At 55.3% G+C, this 20,427-nt stretch overlaps 2 protein-coding genes across 12 annotated transcripts; both read right to left on the bottom strand.

Annotated features, from left to right (window-relative positions):
- Positions 1-848: 848 nt before the first annotated feature.
- Positions 849-10,298, bottom strand: MTA2 (metastasis associated 1 family member 2). Of its 2 annotated transcripts, none has more exons than XM_054440198.2 (18): positions 9,078-10,298; positions 8,276-8,343; positions 7,820-7,913; positions 6,164-6,281; positions 5,969-6,032; positions 5,666-5,783; positions 5,251-5,353; positions 4,957-5,056; positions 4,274-4,462; positions 4,095-4,169; positions 3,917-3,975; positions 3,648-3,745; positions 3,390-3,529; positions 2,901-3,129; positions 2,618-2,707; positions 2,155-2,273; positions 1,898-2,046; positions 849-1,672 (listed from the first exon to the last, which is right to left on the bottom strand). In XM_054440198.2, exons 1-18 carry the CDS (start codon positions 9,103-9,105, stop codon positions 1,507-1,509), a joined length of 2,007 nt encoding a protein of 668 aa, XP_054296173.1. In that variant the 5' UTR covers positions 9,106-10,298; the 3' UTR covers positions 849-1,506. The 2 variants fall into 2 exon arrangements, with proteins under 2 accessions (XP_054296173.1, XP_063526933.1); XM_063670863.1 differs by lacking the exon at positions 9,078-10,298 and adding an exon at positions 8,677-8,699.
- On the bottom strand, positions 9,735-20,414 carry EML3 (EMAP like 3). 10 transcript variants are annotated; one of them, XM_054440190.2, is made up of 22 exons: positions 20,086-20,414; positions 19,075-19,246; positions 18,737-18,997; positions 18,529-18,642; positions 17,279-17,346; positions 16,993-17,116; positions 16,601-16,771; positions 16,375-16,444; positions 16,178-16,288; positions 15,837-15,932; positions 15,302-15,457; positions 14,591-14,732; positions 13,701-13,852; positions 13,493-13,618; positions 13,280-13,411; positions 12,751-12,818; positions 11,770-11,858; positions 11,601-11,698; positions 11,386-11,473; positions 10,806-10,904; positions 10,408-10,538; positions 9,874-10,327 (listed from the first exon to the last, which is right to left on the bottom strand). In XM_054440190.2, the coding sequence occupies exons 1-22, from the start codon at positions 20,105-20,107 to the stop codon at positions 10,124-10,126; spliced, it is 2,694 nt and encodes an 897-aa protein (XP_054296165.1). In that variant the 5' UTR covers positions 20,108-20,414; the 3' UTR covers positions 9,874-10,123. The 10 variants fall into 10 exon arrangements, with proteins under 10 accessions (XP_054296161.1, XP_054296162.1, XP_063526925.1 ...); XM_054440191.2 differs by having other exon boundaries at positions 18,737-18,994; positions 20,086-20,394; XM_054440186.2 differs by lacking the exon at positions 12,751-12,818 and having other exon boundaries at positions 9,735-10,327; positions 10,408-10,428; positions 13,167-13,411.
- Between the last annotated feature and the right edge of the window lie 13 nt (positions 20,415-20,427).

Raw genomic sequence — 20,427 nt, 5'->3', positions numbered from 1 at the left:
TCAGATGGGCTCGGCAGCTTGTGCTGTGGTTATCAGCCCACAGCTTTGAATGGCGCAAAGAGCAGTCGACCTAAGGCAGACACCAAGGTCTTTGACCTTGAGCAAGTCACTACTGCTGAGGCTGTTCCCCATCTCTGAAGGAAGTGCCCAAGGAGCACATAGCGGGCTGAACTTCTTGTTCTCTGTCCTAAGGTGTTCCTTCTAATGGGCTCAGCTCAGGCATCTAATCTCAGTGTCCCAAACCTTTAAGGCAGGAAACAGTGCTACAGTGGATCAGGATATCAAGGCAGTTGCTGAGACTGGCCTTGAGGATCCTGAAGCAGCAGGCTGTACACATACACCCAGAGGTGCTAGGGTGGTTCAGTGGTAGAATTCTCGTCTGCCAAATACACCACACAGCTAGGTAAGGGGATCTTCCTATAACCCCACCACCACCCCCAAGGGGGTATACATGTTACCCTGGCTGCTAGCAACTTCCAGAATTCCTTAAATAAAAGAGAGAGGAAGTAAGAGGTAGGAAACAGAGGAAGAAACACCCCCATTCTCCTTTCCTATGGAGGCCACCAGTCATCCAGAAAGCTCATCTCAACTCCTTTGAATGAATCTGGGCCAAGATGGTTCTTGAGCTCCAGCACCACTGGGAGCTGGGGAGCAGTTTGGGTCCCACAAGAAGGCTAGCTGGAGCAAGCCGCCTCGGTCCAGGCTGCATATCTCATAAAGCTGTTCCCAGGGCAAGAACCATCTGTACCTCCTTTGTTGTCCTTTGTCCTTTATTTTCCCTCTCAAAGACACCCCCAACACACACACAACACACACCCATGGCAAAGAACAGCTGAGCCAGGAGAAGCTGAAGAAAACAGCTTTTTATTTGTTACTATAAGAACCAATTACAGAATCCGAGGTTAAAAAAACGGACAAAAGATCTTTATTTCTGAGAACTGGCGTACAAAAGGCAGAGGGGGAGGGGAGGGAAGGAAAGAGCGAGCGTGGCCTGGGGTTGATGCCAGCTTAGGGGCCTCAAACTCCAATTAGGAAAGTCCGGACACCGGACAGAAAGAGAAACCCCCAATTAGGAAAAAAAAAAAAAAAAAAAAAAAAAGACATGGCAGTGCACGCCCCCCTCCCCCAACCAGGTACCACCACCTGTTATCTGTTTACTCTTCCCCTCCCCATCCCCTTTCACAAAGGGAGGCAAAATTTTTAAAAAATTAGAAAACCCTCCCCCCAAAACTGTCCAAGACATCTGTGGGTCCTACCCCCCAAAACAGGCTAGGTTCCCACATGGGCCAAGTTCCTGCAGTCTGTCCTCCATCGGCAAGCATGGAGGCAAGAGACAAGTCTCGAGGTGGTAACACCAGAGGGCGCCCAACCCCTCCAGGGACACACACTCACTTGCTCTCTTCCTTATTCACTCCTCACTCCCTTCGACACGAAAGGGAAGGGAGGTTTGGGTGCCCTGGGCATCCACCCTCTACCTCTCAGCCCACCTCCCTTTCCCACAGGTGCTCAGTCCTCCAGGACAATAGGCTCATTGGTGCTGGCAGGATGTGAGGGTGCAGGTAGAGGGACAGGGGGCCGCACTGCAATCAGCGTTGGCTTCACCTTCAGGGGCAAGTTGGGTCGGCGAGCAGCTCGCCGCATTTCCAGATGGGTCAGAGCCTTCCGTAGGGCCCTGGCCAGAAAGAGCAAGTGGGAAACAGAAAAGGCTTAGAGAGCATTAAGACCTCCAGGTGAAGCCCCACATTCCACAGTGCAATTCTGCCTTCTGGCCCATTCTTTTCTGGCATCCCCACCCTGCATCCACAGCCTTCCTGGAGCTCTTGCTCTGACACTCCTACTCCCCACACTCACCAGCCTGGACTGTCCCTCTCAACCCCTCCCATGGTAGACGCCCTACCTGGTATCCTTTGTGGCCACAAACACCACAGGATTGGGGGCATCAGCTGGGTTTAGTTTCTGACGCTTGGCTGCTGGCTGTGAGCTTGAACGAATCCCTGAAGCCAGAGGCCTTCCATTGGCAGAGAAAGGAACCCCTGCCCCTGCCATCTGGAAAAGGGGTAGGATGGCACAATGAGGGAAGGGACCCTCTCAGACTCCTATAAGAAACAAAAGCCCACCCAGCTCAATTTGGCCCACCCCTTTCTGTCAACTCACAGTCTCATAGGCCCGTTTCACCATAATGCTCCCCAGTCCCCGGTTCTGGGACAGCTGGTTTCTGTTGATCGGGGTCTTGGTACCCCGGGGTGTTTTTGGTTTCAGGGGTGCCTGGGCCACTGGAAAAAAACAGAAAACTTTCGCACCTTTTCCTCCCTACACAGTTCCCCTTTGTTACTTCCATCTCTCTTCCCTGGACCAGTTTACCTGGGCATCCCCAAAAGTAGCAATGGGGGAATGTTCTGGCAAGCTATCACTAGTATTTCAAATATCAGTATGACCTTATCAAATCAGTACAGTAATACTGAATAGTTTACAAAAAAAATTATTAAACAACAAAAGTACAGTTTGTTAGACTAAATCTCTGAGGACACCATGAGGAAGAAAAAAAGCAAGGGGAGAGATGTCAGACAGGGAAAGGCCTGGGAGCCTGACGCCACCCTCACTGGTCCCCATCCCATACCCAGATCTTTGACGATAGTTGCCAGGGGCAGCCGCACCAGAGGGTGAATCTTCAATGGAGTCTTGGCGGCCTTAGGAAGTCGAATGGAGCCTGGAGAACAAAGATGAAAGCTTCTGAAGGGCTTCACCATTCAGGTCTCCTCTGAGGCCAGAAGCCAAGTCTAATCTTAAAAAAATTATCTGTGGCCTACCATCCCTCCTGTTATTAGACATCCAGAGAAACAACGGTCTCTGGGCAGAGCAACCCTAAACCCACCACCAGCCCCACTACTCCCTGCCCTTACACTCTGCTTTGATGGCATTGGCATTGATAGGAGCATAAGGCCGTCGGGCAGCCCTCCTTGGCTGTAATAGGTCCCTGCACATGCGTCTGGCAAGACGGGTCAGCTTTGTGGTCTGAAGCAGGAAAGTTTGCCTGTTCTTAGCCAGTAGCTTGGCCCGGTTGGCGCTGGTTGTGTAAGGAGAGAGACTTTGAGCTTCAGGTCTGGACAAATGACCCCTTGAATGTGGCTCCTAGAAGAAGAGCATAGGAAAGAGAGAGAGCAAAAATCAGCACTGAGGCTCCCTTCTTTCTTCCATTCCCTGCAGGGGACAATTTATTCCTGTCTAATCTCTTTACTGACCTCTTGGCCTATGTGTCTCCCCAACCAGCATCAAGCACCCCCCGCCCATCAAACCATCACCATATAAAGAGTGGAATATTCTGGCCTTCACCTAAGCTCACATGAATATGCTTACTGCTCTCCCCTGCTTTTCTTCCCACTGATCCTTACCGTGGTGCCCCGAGTGGCCCCCTCAAGCTGAGTTGGGGTCTTCAGTCCCCCATACTTCTTCCAGTAGATCCAACAGGAAGCACAAAGGCGGCACTGCATGTTAGGTGGGCCCCAGGCATACCACTGAGCAGACTGCGTGGCTGTAGAACACGGACAGGAGGGGGACAGGGAAGAAGCATGCTACCTGAGTCCCTCAGATTCTTGGGCCACAGCACGCCTTCCACCCATCCCCACCATCCCGGTGCCCCCGTAACTCACTGTGGCAACTCTCACAAGTCAGGCCCTTCTGAAATCCAGCCCCATTCATGCCAGGTTTTGAACCCACAGAAATGATCTGGTTAGGGTTTGGCTTAGTGCTAATGGGGAAGGCAAGGAGAAGGGAAAAAACCAAGAAACTGGTCAAGGAAAAGAATCAATTTCCACTCTCAGTGTGCCCCTACCTCCTGCCCACCCCCAATCACTGAGGAACGCACAAGTTAGGGGAACAGAAGGAAAACACTCTGGTCTCCCCTACCCACCACACTTACTAGGTGGGGATGTAGACCTGTTTCAGTTTGCTGTCTGCTTCAGCAGCTTTCAATCTTTTCTGTAAGAAGGAAAAAGAAAGAGAAGGATCAGAGCCTCATAGCAGGGAGAATGTCATCAACTTCAAAGGCAGAGGTCAGCAGGTAGGCTATGGTCCACCCTCCCCAGCCCAGATGATACCTGCTGAATATACCGGTCTGTGGTTTTCCACATGTAATAAAACTGGACTATGCTGGCAAGTGACTTCCAGGGTAGCTAAGGGGGGCAGAGGGAGGAAGAATGAGCTGGCATCTGGCCCCAGGTCCTGGTTCCCTCACCTGTCATCTCTCCCACCTCTCCTCCTAGTGCCATCCACTTACAAAATCCTGGCGAATATCATTGAAGTCCTTCCCATACTTCTCTAGGGCCTCCTCAAATAGCATGGCCTCTGAGGCTGACCATTCCTCCATCTCATCCCGACACAGCACCGGGCCTCCCTGGGGTACCAGGGTCGACATGGCCTTAGCCAGGTCGTAGCCGTTCCTTTGCAAGGTATCCATGGCATGAAACTACAGGGAAGATGGAGAGCAACTTAGGACCTGAAACTTTTGGCACCACTCCCTTCCTGCTCCTTAAAACACTCCCACTCCCGGCCGTGCACGGTGGCTCACGCCCATAATCCCAGCACCTTGGGAAGCGGAGGCAGGCAGATCACGAGGTCAGGAGATCGAGATCATCCTGGCTAAAACAGTGATACCCCGTCTCTACTAAAAATACAAAAAATTAGCCAGGCGTGGTGGCGGGTGCCTGTAGTCCCAGCTATTCGGAAGGCTGAGGCAGGAGAATGGCGTGAACCCGGGAGGCGGAGCTTGCAGTGAGCTGAGATTGCGCCACTGCACTCCAGCCTGGGCGACAGAGCAAGACTCCATCTCAAAAAAAAAAAAAAAAAAAAAAAAAAAAAAAACACTCCCACTCCCTCAGAGATACCCTCCTCTCCTGTCCCCAGGCTCTGCAAGTCCCCAGAAAGCCCAGTCTGCCCAACTACCCACGAACTTCTGCTCACCAGGGTGATATCTCGGGAGGCAGCAGCTGCACTCATGTGCAAGCTTGGCTGCCGAATGGAGCTGCTGCAATCTAGGGCTCTTGCAAAGGTTCCCACAGCTCTAAGGGAGAAATTGAGAAGTCAAAAGCGAAAGAAAAGTCAAAAGCCCAAGTGGGCTGGGAAACTAAGCCAGAGGAGAAAGAAGAAAAACATCCATGGCAATGAAAGAAATAAAGTCCATCTCTAAGAACCATGGCACTCAGAACAATGTGCACACCTCCCCCAGCCCATCTTCCCTATCCACCCACCCCTCACCGGGCCACCACGAGAAACTGGTCGATCTGCCGGTCTGTGAGAGGGTTGTCTGGGTCCCAGACCTTCATCTCCATCTTCTGTTGGTTCCGATGATCAGATTCTCCTGGAGAACAGAACAATAGCATCAACAGGGAGAGGGCAGGGGAAAACAGTTGATGTCTTTTCATTCACAATAGCACCTCCTCCTTCCTCTTCCTCTGCTTGGATTCTATCAACTCTCCAACTTCTCTTCCCAACTGTTCCCATTTTCCCTTTTCAGGTTCCTACGGGCCCATTTTGTCAGGGTCATGGCAGAGAGCCCTGCAGATGGTGCACTGCACAACCCCAGGTGACGCCATTCACAGAGACTATAATGTTAAAGTGCCCCTTGGAATTAGATAACCTGGTAGCCGTACCATCTTGTCCTGTTGCTTACCCTCTGCTAGGCGATCTGGGATCTCAGCTTGGTATTTGCAACCAACTCTAATCTCGCCCTGATCAGCTAGAAGTGTCTTCTGCACAGGGTCAAACACCAGTGAGTAAAAAAAGCAGTCCTGGAGTTGGGGAGAGACAAGGTAAGCAGGGCAGCAATCCACATAGGCGGCGGGGAGGGAGGTGTATCTGAGTTTCCATAACCGGCAGTCTGGCAACCCTGTACCTCATCATTGTCCTCCTTTCCCCCTCCCTTTTGCGGGCAATACCCATTCCCCTCGCTCTTCTCTCAACATCTCTTTCTCACCTCCTTTTCCAGGTACTGGCTCAAGATATCTGTCTCATTCAAGAGGGTCACACTGCATTTCCCCCTATAGGAGAGAGATTGGAAAACCCTGGTAAGCCCCACTCTCCCTCCCCACAGCATCTCTCAATACCACCTCCTTCTCTCCATCTTCTACTTAAGTGCACGCAGGCTATGCTGGCCCCAGTTGTCCTGTACCGTATGTGGGTGGCTGGTAATGATTCAAATTGCCGAGAAAGAAAAAGTTCCCGGTGCTTCAGTTGATGGCGCTGCTGCTCAGACACCCCTGGCTGCTTTGATTCCTCTTCAAACTCCCCTGGGAGATTAAGGAGGAAGAAACCAAGTCAGAAATGGATCCAGCAAAACACCACCCTGGAAACTCTAACTTAGGGAAAAAGGGAAAATATTTCTTATCTCGGCTGTTTTTTTCTCACATTTCCCAGGCATCTGCCTTCTATACCCTTACCCTACCAGCTTTCCTTCTTAGTTCTATGCCCCATCATAGATGCTCCCAACTCTATCAGTAATGCTCTTAGAGAAGAACTGCTGAGAGTACGAAGAATGCTGTAGAAATACATCGATACCCAGCTGCCAGTACTCAGACACCAAAGTCCACAACAGGCCAGCAAGAACATCACACTTGTCTCTTTCTTGCTAAACCAGCCTGAGGTCCAGGAACTCAAGATGAAAAAATATCACACAAGACTGTGTTTACCAGTTCTTTTCAATTTCAGGAGACTCTTTGCTCTAAAACATCACATGCAGCCCTAACTATCCCTCATTTTCTACTTGGCTAATAATAGTTCCTGGGGATTCCAAGGACAACACCTCTCAAGCCAGTGCCAACACCTTCCTCCCCAAGGAGCTGCAGCTTGCCCTGAAACCTAGCAGAAGGGGTTAACCTGGCTAGGCGCCAACCAAAGTGGGAGGGGGCAGAAGAGCCTCAGCCCCAGGCTCATTGGTGCATTGTTCCCAACCTCAGGGAGAAGGGGGGGTTGTGCAGTAGGCTCCACCCCTCGCTTGTGTGCTCCGGAAACCCGGTGCTAAGGCAAGGGGGACCACACCCCCAACACCCTGTCTGATTGGACAAGGCCAAGGTCAGCCCCTGCCAGATGGGGCTGGAAACCCTAAAGGGCCAGGGAACTTGGTAAGCCGGGCTCCTCTTTAACCCCTTCTCACCCAGAGCAGTCTGAAAAAGGAAAATAATTTAGAAAGGTGGAACAAAAGGAAGGAAAAAGAAAACCAAAGCAGGAAAGGAAAAAGAAACTAAGGAAAATATGTTTTTTAAAAAAACAAGATGAGACCTTAAAGAGAATGAAGATAGGGCAAAATGAAAAGGGAAAGATGTAAAATGGAGACGGGTGGGCGGGGAAATGGGCGAGGCGAGAAATTAAAAAGCGCAAGAAAACTTCCAGCCATCTTCTAACTTCCAGGTACTCTCACCACCTTGTGATTACAAAATAAGCCTGCTTCTCTGTTACGCAGGCTTCTCAGTACAATCTCTTCCTCTTCACGTTGACCTTCAGTCACCACCTACTGTCTCAATGTACCCCAAACTGCCCCCCTTTAGAAAAGCATTGTTTCTCTAAAGCTCGTCCTCATACCCTAAATAAACGTTATCATGTCTCTCTTACTCTCATACACAAACCATACTATGGCTTTCCTTATCACAGTCTTCCCACCCTGCTTCCAACCCCAACGTGTAAAAACAGGCCTCCCTCCTCAGGCCAGCCATTTCCCACCCCCAAACTCACACCTCTGCCTTGGGCATGCTACCAGGGGAAATACCTGCAGGGACATGCCCAGGCCTCAGATGATGGGTAAGGAGGAAAAGAAAGGGATGAAGATACTCACTGGCATTACTATCAGCCAGGCTGTTGAGGCTACTAGAAATGTCCCTGCGCCGGAAAAGACAGACAACCTTTGCCTCCACATTTCCATTTGCAGTCTAAGGGGAGGAAAAAAACAAAAACAAAACAACGTAGCAGTGAAAATTGATCATCTGGGAACAGAAATGCACAAAGAGACAAATAACAGTAAGTTTCAGAGGGACCTAAATTTAAAAGCCCAAGAAAATATGAGTAAAGACTTACATTCAAGGACAGACTTCCAAATCCCTTTCCTTTGCCCCCAAGAGACAGAACAGTAAAGTTCCTGCTAACCTCTCAATGGCCTTTCCTGAATACATCCAATGAATGAATGAATGAATATGAATGGGTACTTAGTATAGCATCCTCTCTTCCACCAGAAGTTAGAAACCTCAGAAGAGACCACTGCGGGAGGGAGGGAGAGGGATTCTGCTCCACTCACCTTGTTGAGCTCCTCAATCCGTCTAACCAGGTAAGGATTGCTGGAAGAGTTCTCAAAATAGACGTAATCTGTAAGGGAAGGGAGGGGGGAGAACCACGAAGATCAGAGGAGATGGGAGACACAGAGCACCAGGGTAGGAGAGAAAGTTGGCCTGAGTGGATCAAAAGGAGATAAGGATTCAGGTAGAGAGGGCGCTGAGATGTGAAAGTGGACAGACTAAGAGAAAATAAGGATGTCCCCCATCCCCACCACACCTAGTTCTAAAATCAGATCCTTTACTCAAAAGAGAGCCTTAAGGAACAGGCAAGAAGCAGGGGTTCCCCTGCAGTCCCCACAACTCAGCGATGAGTTGCACCCCAGTCGCGGCGAAGTAATTGTTCGCTCTAGCGCAGGGCCCCTACCTTTTCGAACCGAAGCGCACAATAACGCCTGGGAAGAGGAAACCTCCGGGCGGCTCCCCCGCGGTGGCAAAGCCGTCGCCCCAGCCCCTCGCGTTCCCTCCCTACCCTGTCAGCTCCTTCGGAACCGGTTTCCGAAGCCCACTCCGTGCCCCGGGAAGCCCCCGACGCAGCCCTGAAAGTGCCGTCGGGGCTGCCCGCAGCTTCTCTCTGGGAGTCTCGGCGCCCTGCCGCGTCGCGGTTCCTCGCACCCTCTCTCCTAGTCTCCCGGTTCCGGTTCCGGTCCGCGCTCCGGTCCACGCTGCCCCATACGCTGCGCCTCGCGCCACCCGGTGCCGAGCCCCTCAGGTCCCGACCCCAACCTCTCCCGCCCCGGGTCCCGTACCCCTGCGCCCGGTACTCACCTCCCACCCGGTACATATTGGCCGCCATGGCCGTTCCCGCCGCCGCCTCCGGCCGCACAAAGGGGTCCGGGAGGCTCGCGGGGGCAGGGCTCGGCTCGAGGCAAAGCCCCGAACGGTGGGCTGGCGCTTCGAGGGAGTCTCACTGGGGCCCGCGCAGCCGGCACCTCTGCTGCCTCAGCCGTCGCGGTTCATCCCGGCCCGCGCTGTCGTCGCCGCAGCTATCGCCTCACTCCTGGGACGCTGAGGCTGGCCCCCGTCCGCTCGGCTTCTTCCGGAACGAGCTCGGCTCCTGCCAGGCCAGAGCCAGGCTCCAGCTACCCCCGCCCCCGCAGAGTCCCCCTAGTCGTTGGGCTCTGCCGGCCGCAGGGAAGGCTTGCCGGGCCCGCCTCAGGGTTCGCCTCCTTCCGGAACACCTTCGGCCGATCCGGAGAACAAGGCCCACTGCTCGGCTCAGGTCGGAGAGCGAGACCCCGCAGATCGGCTACTTCCGGAAGAAGTTCGGCTCCTGTCGGGCAGCGCTCGGCTATTTCCGTCGCATCTCGTCCCCACCCCCTTTTCCGAGGGCGGGAGAGGAGTCGGGCTTAACTCTGTCCTCGCTGGAGGCCTGCAGCTCTTCCTCCCGCCCCAAAGACTCGCGCGCCTTAGCGCTTCGCCAGGTTATTTGCAAGCGGCTTTGCCTGTCATTTGCATAAATGGTCTACGCTCCCTTACCCTTTCCGCACGCCTCTTTTCCTTCGTCCCCACCCCACAGGGCCCCGGAGGCGCCCGGCAGCGCCCCACAAAAGCAGCGGGAGGCGACTTTGGTTCTGGTTTATTGCCCCTCAGCAGGCAGCGGGAGTCAAGGCCTAGGCTGGGGCTGCCCGGCTCAGCCAGCGGGTCTAAACAGTGTGTGCAGGGGCGCCGTTCGCGCCCTCCAGGGAAATGCGCGATCGGGAATGTCTCGAAGTCAGTCGAGGAAAGAGTCGGCCCCTGGTCGTGGGGGATTAGGGCGGGGAAGGGCGGGGCGGGGCCACGCCGCCGGGCCAGTCGGTCCCGCCAGGCAGCGATCAAACGTCGAGTGAGGAGGCGGGGGACAGGGAGGGGGTTCGAGAGGGCGTGGCGGGCGCCGGCCCCGCGCCCCCAGCGCCCAGCACTCGCCACTGGAAGATGCTGGCGTCCTTGCCGCCCAGCGAGACGAGGTGCGAGTCGTCGTGCGTGAACCGGACGCTGGTCACGTGGCTGCCGTGGCCCCCGTACATGCGGCTCGGCGCCTGGGCCGGAGGGAAGAGTTGCGGTGGCAGCTGAGCCCTCGGGCCCACCGGCCCCACCCCGGCGATCCCCGCGGCCTCACCTTGGCACGAGCGCACGGGTACTGGAAGAGATGCACTTTGCAGAAGTCGTCGGCCACCGCCACCACGCGCTCGTTGTGGGAGCGGCACAGGGAGTTGATGTCGGTCCCATCGGAGCCGTCCGGCCACACGCCTAGCACAGCGGCCGGCCTCAGCCCGACCTCCTACCCACCGCCACCCACGGCCCAGAGCTACACCGTTTCAGGCGCTCCGGCAGCCGCGGCCACCCACTGCCACGTTCCAGGCAAGCCTTCCCGGTCCTGAGGGCCAGAGGGGCCTCCCGGGCTGGATCTTCAGGTTTCTGGACTCTCACCCAACGACACACGCCCAGCGTTCCGAGCCCAAACTGGGCTCCACCTTGTCCCCCACCCTTCCGGCAGGGTTCCACGCCCCTGCTCACCGTAAACGTGAAAGCCCAGCACACAGGTGTAGGTAGCCCATTCCCGGTCTCGGCTCTCATAGCGATTCTTCAGCTGCTTGCAGCCTCCAGCCACGTCCCCTGGGGAGAGGGAGTCCGCCCAGCTCAGCTCTCACCCTGCCCTCAGTAGGGAAGATGCCAGGGAAAGCCAGACTGGAAAGACTGGCATGAAACCCGGCGATGGCATGTGATCTGGTCACCGTAGTAGCATCACCTCCTCCCCCTGTGAAACCCACCCTGGTGCGTCCTGTCCTGAGCTCTGGCTGAAGTTCTAACAGCTTCCATGAGTTCCTCCTCCCTAGATAAGTCAAGTCCTCCACACTTGCCCTGAGAAACTTTTCCCAAACAATCTTTTCTTAGCGCATTTTTCGACTCCCTCAAGTCAACAAGACATGGTGTGAAACTAGTTGTTTCCAAATCACAAAATTTCTCCTACATATAATTCCAACTCCACTTTAACCCCATCTCCACTTCCTTATCTAACAACACCTCTAAGAGCCCCCCGCTACACAAAACCCACTCCAATTACCCTCTCCCCATGTCCTGCTCCACTGCCACTCACAGTAAAGAATCTCATAGTCCCCAGAATTGGACATGATGAAATTCCCATCCTTGGACCAGTCAAGATGAGTGATGAAGCTGGAGTGACCCTGGGAGCAAAGGTCAAGAGTTTTAAAGTATCCCATCCATTTCCCATCCCCAGAGCCCCCCTGATGCATCAGACCCCTGAGTTTCCCAGCTGTTATCATGCCCCACCACACGCCCCAACTTCCTCACCATACAGCGGCCAAAGCGGCTGGATTTGGCACCATCACTGGAAACACTATAGATGTAGATCACGTTGTCATGGGAACCAATGGCCAGGTACAACCCATCTGCAAATACAGTCACTCAGAGAGGGAAGGGCCAGGGACGCATGTGAGTCCAGGGTTGGGGTGGCTCCCACCTGGGCTGTACCGGACCACTGAGAGCTGCTCATTGCCATCAATGACATCAGACACGATCTCTCTGGTCTCTGTATCCAAAACCAACCACCTGGAAGGGAGGGAAGTGGAGGCAGATAGGAAGACAAAAAGGCAGGATGTAAGGAGACCCCCAGGGAGGCCACCCTGGGTAGGCTTGGGGATGGCAAATAAGAGAAGCTCAGAGACACACACAGAAAGGCTCTGATGTAAAAGACAGGTCACAACTGCATTCTCTTTTTTTTTAGTTTTTTGTTGTTGTTGTTGTTGTTTTGAGACAGAGTCTCTGTCACCCAGGCTGGAGTGCAGTGGCAAGATCTCACCGCAACCTCCACCTCCTGGGTTCAAGTGATTCTCATGCCTCAGCCTCCTGAGTAGAATTACAGGTGCGTACCACCATGCCCGGCTAATTTTTGTATTTTTAGTGGAGACGAGGTTTCACCATGTTGGACATTGAACTCCTGACCTCAAGTGATCCACCCCCTCAGCTCCCAAAGCGCAAGAATTACAGGCGTGAGCCACCGCACCTGGCCACCACTGCATTCTTATGCTGGGAGATGGGAAGGAGCTAAGTGTGGATAAAGGCTGAGGGGCTTCTGATGTCTGAAAAAGGAATCTGAAACTACAGACCAGGGGCCTACTACAAAGGCACTGTGCAAGCTGGAAGCCTGTCACTTCCCTGTGTTTGTCTATGCTCCTCCCATTCCCACTGTTTCTCTATCCTGGGCTGCTGCCTCCTCCACTCCCAGGCTTGGAGGAGACACTGGTTGGGGGAGGGGGAGAAACAGTTACCACAGGAGAGGAGGGGAGCCCGGGTGGCAGGGGCTGCAGGGAGAGGCACAGAGGAGTGCCAAGGCACAGGTGGCTCCTGGGTAGAGGCGGTCACTCTCGCCCACTCCCCCAGTACCAGGAACCCTTCCCAGACCTCCCTGCTTTCCCTCCTGGGAGTCCTGGCTCCCTCTCACCTCCCCGTGTTCAGTCCTACGGCCACAACTGCCCCACTCGGGTGGAAGTCAGCACAGAGACCAGTCTCCTGGGAGAGGGGAGAAGATGAATTCAAGACGATGTCTTTCCAGTGAGGGAACCAGAGTGAACCCCTTGTCCTGCTAACTTCAAAGCCACTTACTCCCAAGGAGAAGATGGGAAGAGAGGGAAGGGATACCTGGGTGTCACTGGAGCTTGCACAGGGAGTGATACCAAAATATTTAACCACGGAACTGAGGCCAGTAGCTGTGCTGGAGATTAACCATTTACGTGCTGGACCAAGAGGAAGTCTGAGGGGTTCTGGGGGCAGCAGGGAGTGCCCAGGTGGTACTAGAAGCATCAGCTTTTACCAATCAGTACAGAAAAATTAATATTTGAGTAGCCAGTGCAGCCATACCAGTACAAACTGGCCACCTCTGGGAAGCAGAAGGCAAGGTGCTGGGGAAGGCGTGGTGGCCACAGGTGTCCTGGTGGGTGTGGCATGGGGGATCCAGGGGCACAGGGCTCTACCTTGAGGTCGATGCTCCAGGCCAGCGCGTGGCTCTCCCCATCCCACAGGCAGAGCTGCCGGTCGTGGCCGCAGGTGAGGAAGCGGTTCTGGGAGGGGTGTGTGCAGAGCCCCCACAGCTCATCAGTGTGGCCCTGCAGCACAGCATGACTGTCACTCCTGCCCCTCTCTCACACCCCTTTGTCCCTTCCTCCCCTGAGCCCTTAATCCCCAACCTGGATTACAGGGGAGAAGCCCTGGGCCAGATCTCCCCTCAGCAATGCATTCTTCGTGGTTCCCACCAGCAGCTCAGAGCCAAGCCCTTCAGCAATGGCTCGCACGGCCCCAAAGTGCTCAGGAATCTGCAGAGTGGTAGCAGAATGTCAAGAGCCCACTGACTATTGCTCTTCTCCCTCGCTCCCTTGACCCCAGCCCAGCCCTCACCTCAGCCTCCTGGAGGGCCACCAACCCGGGCCCCCACTGTACCAGCCGGCGGTCCCGCCCGCCACCACTCAGCACTGTCCCGTCCCGCCGGAGACACAAGGCGAAGATAGAACCTTCATGAGCGTGAGCCTGGGCCACAATCCCATAGGTCTCTGTTGGCAAAGCCCCAGGTAGATCATGTTTTGGGGATGCAGGGGAGTGAGAAACAGGGCCAGCTTGGCTGTCACAATACAGTAAGAACTCCCAGCCATTGCATGCACTGACTACTATTTCTCATCCTCATACTGCCAACACATCTGTTATTCTCCCCATTTTACAAACAGGACAACTGAGACTCAGAGAAATGAGGTAACTTCCTAAAGGCCAGGCAACTAATAGCAAAACTGGAATCTGAACCTGAGATCTGGCAAACACAAAGCTCCAGCCGTTTCTCCTTTGCTGTGCTGCCCACACACTTCTAGACTAGCCCCCCAGAGAACTATCAACTCTCAAGGTAAAAAGGTGGGAAACCTGGCCAGGTGCGGTAGCTCACACCTGTAATTCCAGCACTTTGGGAGGCCAAGGCGGGCAGATCACCTGAGGTCAGGAATTCGAGACCAGCCTGGCCAACATGGCGAAACCCCATCTTTACTAAAAATACAAAAATTAGCCAGGCGTGGTGGCGTGCGCCTGTACTCCCAGCTACTTGGGAGACTGAGGAAGGAGGATCACTTGAACCTGGGAGGCGGAGGTTGCGGTGAACCAAGATCGCGCCACTGCAATCCAGCCTGGGCAACAGAGTAAGACCTCATCTCAAAAAAAAAGAAAGATGGGAATGGGAAACCCTCTCCTCTGTTCCCACAGAACCTCTGGAGTACTACACTTCCCAGATGCCCCTCCCAGCCACATACCTTTGGCCCCACCCCTGCCCGGGGTCTTGGAATCTGAAGGGCTCCGCCCCCAGGTGAGAATGTTCCCCTCTGAGTCTCCAGTGAGAATGTCTCCATCCGGAAGGAACACAAAGCAAGGGATAAACTTGGGTTTCTTGTATTTCTAGTGGGAGGGGAGAGCAGACAGCAGAGATCAAACGGAAGGGCAAAGATTAAAAGTCGCAGGGCAGGCCAGGTGCAGTGGCTCATGCCTGTAATCCCAGCACTTTAGGAGGCCAAGGCGGGCGGGTCACCTGAGGCCAGGAGTTTGTGACCAGCCTGGCCAATATGGTGAAATCCCGCACTGCAATCCAGCCCAAGTGATAGAGCAAGGCACTGTCTCCAAAAAAAAAAAAAAAAAACCGGGTGCGATGGCCAACATGATGAAACCGTATCTCTATTCAAAATACAAAAATCAGCCAGGCGTGGTGGCGCGCATCTGTAATCCCAGCTACTCTGGGAGGCTGAGGCAGGAGAATTGCTTGAACCCAGGAGGCGGAGGTTGCAGTGAGCCGAGATCTTGCCATTGCACTCCGGCCTGGGTGACAAGAGCAAGACTATCTCAAAAGAAAAAAAAAAAAAAGATCACAGGAGCAGGTGGGGGTTAGGGAACCTCAGGGTCCATAGTACTCAGCCCAGTGCTTCCTCTTCCACTCTGCCCTCCCCATCACCTTCCACTTATCCATGCCTCACCCCAAAGACACCCTGTTTCCGGGTAAGGGTCCCATTCCCAGGAACCCCTACTCCACCACTCCAATTCCAGAAGTGGACGTGAGATTTCCCACTGGTGACGATGCAGCTGCTGTCACGAGGGTTGAAGCCAACGGCCAGGACTGAGTCATTTGTACTCTGAAGGGAAGACACTAGATTCAGCCACACCAAGCCCTGGGTACCTTCATTCTACTTGACTCTCCTCAATTTGCATCATGACAGTTGGCTGGCAGAGGTCCAGAAACCCCAGGACAACCCTTCTTTCATAACCCTGGTCCCCTAAGAGCACTATTCCCTGTCAATCATAATTAATCACCCTAATACCTAACACATTATCCCTCATGAGGTCAGAACCCATGTCACAAATGAAGAAACTAAGGGTCAGAGAAGCTAGGAGATTTGCCCCATGTGACCCAGCCAAAAAGGAAGGAAATGTATGGGTGAGTCTGGAGCTCTCTGCACTCCACCACTCCCACCCCCAACCTCAGAGCCCCTCCAAGCCACGTGGACTCCTCACCTTGATCTCAGCCAGCTTCATTCCCCGGCTGCAGTCCCACACCGACAGCATGTGCTCATTGGAATCATCCACCACACAAAGAAAGGCACCCTGATCCTGAAGAAGGGTGACACATAGGAGGTGCAGAGTGAACCCTGGAGGTCCAGGGGTTCATGGTCATTAGATTAGGAGGTACCATCACAGATGGAAAGGGCAGAAGAAGTTGACACACATGTCCCTTTCTCAAGAGAACCAGCAGGGTGGGGTTCAGCAAGGCCAGAACTTCCAAGGCTTCCTGGTGACGTGCAAGAGTGGGGTTCCTAGGCAAGAATGGGGGTCTAGAGGCTTCAGGGCCAGCTCACCGCAGCTGAAAAGGCCAGGGCCCCAACACCCCGCTCGAAGGCCCCCAGTCCAATCTCCTGCAGTTTCAACAGCGTCTCTGAGTCCCAGATGTGAACCACAGGCTGCAAGGGCTGGTGGAGGAGGAAGAGTCACAAGTGTGAAGCAAAACTGGAGTGCAATTATAGCGTGTCTGCCTGCTCCCTGACTTTGGCCTTACCTTTCCATCCTTATCCACTCCAGCTGTCTGTCCCGAGGCTACCCGAACACCATCAGGGTGAACAGCAAGGCTAAGGCAGGGGGAAGACACTCTAGGGAAAGGGTCTCTCAAGACCATCCAAGACACCTTCTCCAAGCTTGCAGAGCAGCAAGGCAACTCTTTTCTCCTGCTTCTCCATCCCCCCAGACCCTCTTCCTGCGAAGCCCACCATCCCCAGACTCCTCACCATCGAACGCAGTCTGTGTGCCCCCGGTAGTGTCTCTGGCCGCCACCTCCAGGACCCCCTGGGCCTCCTCCAGGCCGGTACAGCACCACCACACAGGCGATAAAGTAGACCACCTCCCCAGAGCGCAGCACAAACAGATTAGAGCGGGAGTCACGACCCCTGTACCCGTAACTGGGGTGGAGACCACGGTCAAGGAAAGGGTTAGATCAAGGGCAAGAGGAAGAAGAGGGGAGAAAGACAGAGCTTCTGGCTGGCAGGGCCTGGAGCAGAATGATGGTAGGAGAGGATCTAGAAGGCTCCTTGTCTCCATAGACCCAGGAGAAAACTATAAAGGTAAGAGGGGTCCCAAGGTGGGAAAGGTGGTTCCCATGGGACTGGAGGGGGCAGGATACACCCAGTCAAGGCTGAGGGTCTCTGGCGGTGGGCCACTCGGCAGCTCCTCAAGGCTGCGGATGCCAGACGGGATGTACATGGTAATGGGGCGGCCTCGAAGGAACATCTTCACTGAGATGCCTTCTACAGAGAAAAGGGGTGGTGTCAACTACCACCCACAACCCCCCTTCCATGAAAGACAGAGCAGAACCCTACCCACCACACCTACCCAAAATAGCTCCTGGGGCTACAGCCCAAATCCTAACCCTGCCATCCAAGTTTTCCTCTCTGTCCCTCTGTACATACCCAAATTGTAATTGCTCCTCCGAGATCCAGGGCCACCAGGGCTGGAGAGGGGGTCTTTTCCCCCACGGCTGTTGGCAAGAGAGAAAGTACAGGGATTGGGGTCAGGTCCCAAGACCTAAGCGGGGAGGGGCAGGACACAAGAAAAGAGGTCACTGCAGAAACCACAGTCACTTCTGCAGGCCTGTAGTTTGCTTCATGAGTATCAGGGCCCTAGTAGATGGAGACTTTTAGTTCCATTTAAGAGATAAGAAGATTGAGGCTGAAGGGGCTGAGTGCACAGCACAAGGCCGCAAAGCTTGGAAGAGGCAGTGCAGGGTGCCAGAGCCCTTTCTCTCCTCCAGACCACGAGGCCTCAGTCTCGCTCTGTCGCCCAGGCTGGAGTGCAATGGTGTGACCTCAGCTCACTGCAACCTCCGCCTCCTGGGTTCAAGCAATTCTCCTGCCTCAGCCTCCCCAGTAGCTGGGATTACACGTGCGCGCCACTAGGCCTCGCTATTGACCTTTTCATTTCCCCATCTGTAAAATGGGACCAAAGGGAGTCGAGAATGTACACCAGCCCCGCCTCTCAGGGATGTGGGAGGCAAGCAAGAAAGTCCACATCTCTCCAGAGATTCCTGTCGTTAGATAACAGTAAGGTGATACTGTCTCTTCAGAGAATAAAGCACAGGCCAAGGACAGGGCTAGAATGAACATTCGGGTGTCCTGGGGCCCGTACATACTCTGAGGCAACTACATCCGGCCACTAGGATGTCCCCTTGCCCTCTAAAAGTAAGTATTAATAGATTGATACTTGGTAGATCCAGCGGAAAGAGGGCTGAAGCTCTAGGGACAGCCGTCCATGAAAGCCATGGAAGCTTCTAGAAAAGCCTCTTGGGATCGCGGAAGATGTGCTGTGATGTAGTGGAAAGGGTAGGGGAACTGGAGTCAGGAAGAGTTAGGTTCAAATCCTGACTCTAGCTGTGTGACCCCAGGCAAATGACTTACCCTCTCTGAGCCTGCTTCCTCACCTGTGCAATGAGCAGCATGAGACCACCTAACCCCCAAGGATGTTGTGGGGACTGACTGAGATGGAGGAGGTCGAGAGTTTAGCACAGTGCCCGGTACACAGCAGGCGCCCCAGGAGTGTTTGTTTCTTTATTCCTGTTGGGCAATCAGGTCCCCCCACCCCACCCAGGGATGTGAGGTGAGGGACATGGAAAGTCAAGAGCCTGCGCCTGGGGCGGGGTGGGTTGAGGGGAAGCCTCACCCACCTCTCTGTGCTCCCGGACCGCACTAACAGGTTGGCGGAGGAAATTGCCTTCCTGGAGAGCTTCTGCCGAGGCCGCTCTGAGGGGGATGAGGAGGAGGAAGAATTTCTTCGCGGCCTGGTGGGGGCATAGTGAAGGTCATTCCCTCTAACTGTACTCTGCAATCCTACCACCCCTCCCAGCTTCCGCCACAGGGCCACAGGACACCTACGTGTCAGCACGCTGTGGGGGCTGCAAGGGCCTGAGGATCCCCGGGGGGCCAGGGGAGCCAGCACCACTGCTGCTGCTGCCCCCTCCTTCAGATTGGGTCCCACTAGGCTCTTCGCTGGCCCCCTGAGGGGCTGGGGGTCCATTGCTCAGGCCAGGGGGTCCAGGGGATGACTTGAGCTCCACCTCTGTCTCCGTCTGGGTGCCTCGGCTCACCAAGGAGGGGGTGCAAGTGGGTGGCAGTCCTGGGGGGGCTGCAAGACTGCTGGAGAGATGCTGAATTAACCTGAAGCCCCACAGGCCCCAAGGAGGAGGAAAAATGGGGTGTGCCGACATGCATACCTGTCCCCTGGAGGAGCTGGTGTGCCAGAACCCTGTAGGGAGGAACGGGGCACCTGCAGCCGCAGCAGGCGAAGGGCTTCTGCCAGGGCTGCCTTTACCAGCTCCATCTCCTGCTCCTGCACCCGAAGCCGCTGGCTCAGAGACTGGAGGGCCTCCCGAGCAGGGCCCTCACCTTGGAAAAGGGCAAGAGGTACTCAGAATGTACCCATCACCTGAAGAAAGTGTAGAGGGAATTCTGTCTCCCCACAGCTTTACATGTGTACAGTAGGACTGCCCTTTTCAGGCAGCCCCAGGCTTGAATGCTCGTCTAGAGGGGAGGAGACGGTGGTAAAGGATCAAGGGCCTCCTTCTGGCAGGGCAGGCGAGAAACCTGGCAAAGCTCCCTTCCTGCTGCCGTCTCAGCCTCCGCAAAGACTGGGAGTACCATGGAGTACCGGGGGGAAAATATGGAGTACTGCCGAGGAACGTGGGAGCCACAGAGAGAGGCGCCGCACTGGTGAGGGGAGGGACCGCAGCCCTCCCCACGCGCCCACAGCAAGCTCAGGTCTCCAGCGAAAGCTGAGTAACTGAGCCGGGGGAACACCAGGAGAGAGGACGGGGTGCGGGAATGGAGTCATACTGAGGACCCAGAGTACAGCAAAAGAGATCCAGAGTGACAGGAGAGAGTGTGGGTGGTGAGCAGAGTCACAGTGAAGGTCTCAGGGGGCAGTGGGGGTCAGAAGGAAAAAGACCTGAAATACCACGAGAAGAGGCCCGGAGTAACGCAGGGGGCAGGGAAACATCGAGGGGCCCGGAGTTACGTGGGGCGTAGAATGACGCTGGGGAAGCCCGAAGTGACAGCAGGACCCAAGCAACTAGGGAGGGCGACCGGAGGAACTGTGGAGGATGCTCGGAGCCCCTGGGGCGGAGGAGCACGCGGGGACGCCTCCAGACAGCCGTCCAGCTCTGGCAGAACCCGACGAGCCGGGCGCTCCGGGAAGGGGCACGCCGCCCGCCCCGCCCCGTACTCACCGGGCCCCGCGGCCCCGTCCATCCGGCCCCCGGGTTGCTCCGAGCGGCGGCGGCGGAGGAGGCGTCTAAGCCGCGGGGGCCACGGCCGGGGAGAGGAGAAGGGGAAGCACCCCGGGGCGCGCGCGAAGGGCGCCGTACCACCACCCCGCGGGGGCGCTATCGGGCGCGGGGAAGGGGCCTGGAGGGGGCGCTGTGGGCCCGGGGCCGCAGTCTCCAGACCCCCCGGGCCCTCGGACTCTCCCGGGGCCGCTCTCGGCTCCCGGGGGTGGGGTGGCGGGGCCGTCCGGGGCCACAGCGCCGCAGCACAAACAGGCGCCGGACGCGGAGCCGCCAGGAAGCGCG

Source organism: Pongo pygmaeus, chromosome 9 (assembly GCF_028885625.2).
Source record: "Pongo pygmaeus isolate AG05252 chromosome 9, NHGRI_mPonPyg2-v2.0_pri, whole genome shotgun sequence".
Lineage (NCBI taxonomy): Eukaryota > Metazoa > Chordata > Mammalia > Primates > Hominidae > Pongo > Pongo pygmaeus.
The sequence above is the reverse complement of the archived record's forward strand: the minus strand, read 5'-3'. Positions and strand labels throughout refer to the sequence as shown.

Coding starts and splice junctions, on each gene's coding strand:
- EML3 (XM_054440186.2), bottom strand. CDS start 20,107: ATGGACGGGGCCGCGGGGCCCG. Junction 18,998..19,074: donor CCAGCTCCTCCAGGGGACAG/GTATGCATGTCG, acceptor GCATCTCTCCAG/CAGTCTTGCAGCCCCCCCAG. Junction 13,619..13,700: donor TGGCCCTCCAGGAGGCTGAG/GTGAGGGCTGGG, acceptor ACCACTCTGCAG/ATTCCTGAGCACTTTGGGGC.
- MTA2 (XM_054440198.2), bottom strand. CDS start 9,105: ATGGCGGCCAATATGTACCGGGTGGGAG. Junction 2,708..2,900: donor CAATGCCATCAAAGCAGAGT/GTAAGGGCAGGG, acceptor TTTGTTCTCCAG/GCTCCATTCGACTTCCTAAG. Junction 1,673..1,897: donor GTGGCCACAAAGGATACCAG/GTAGGGCGTCTA, acceptor CTTTCTGGCCAG/GGCCCTACGGAAGGCTCTGA.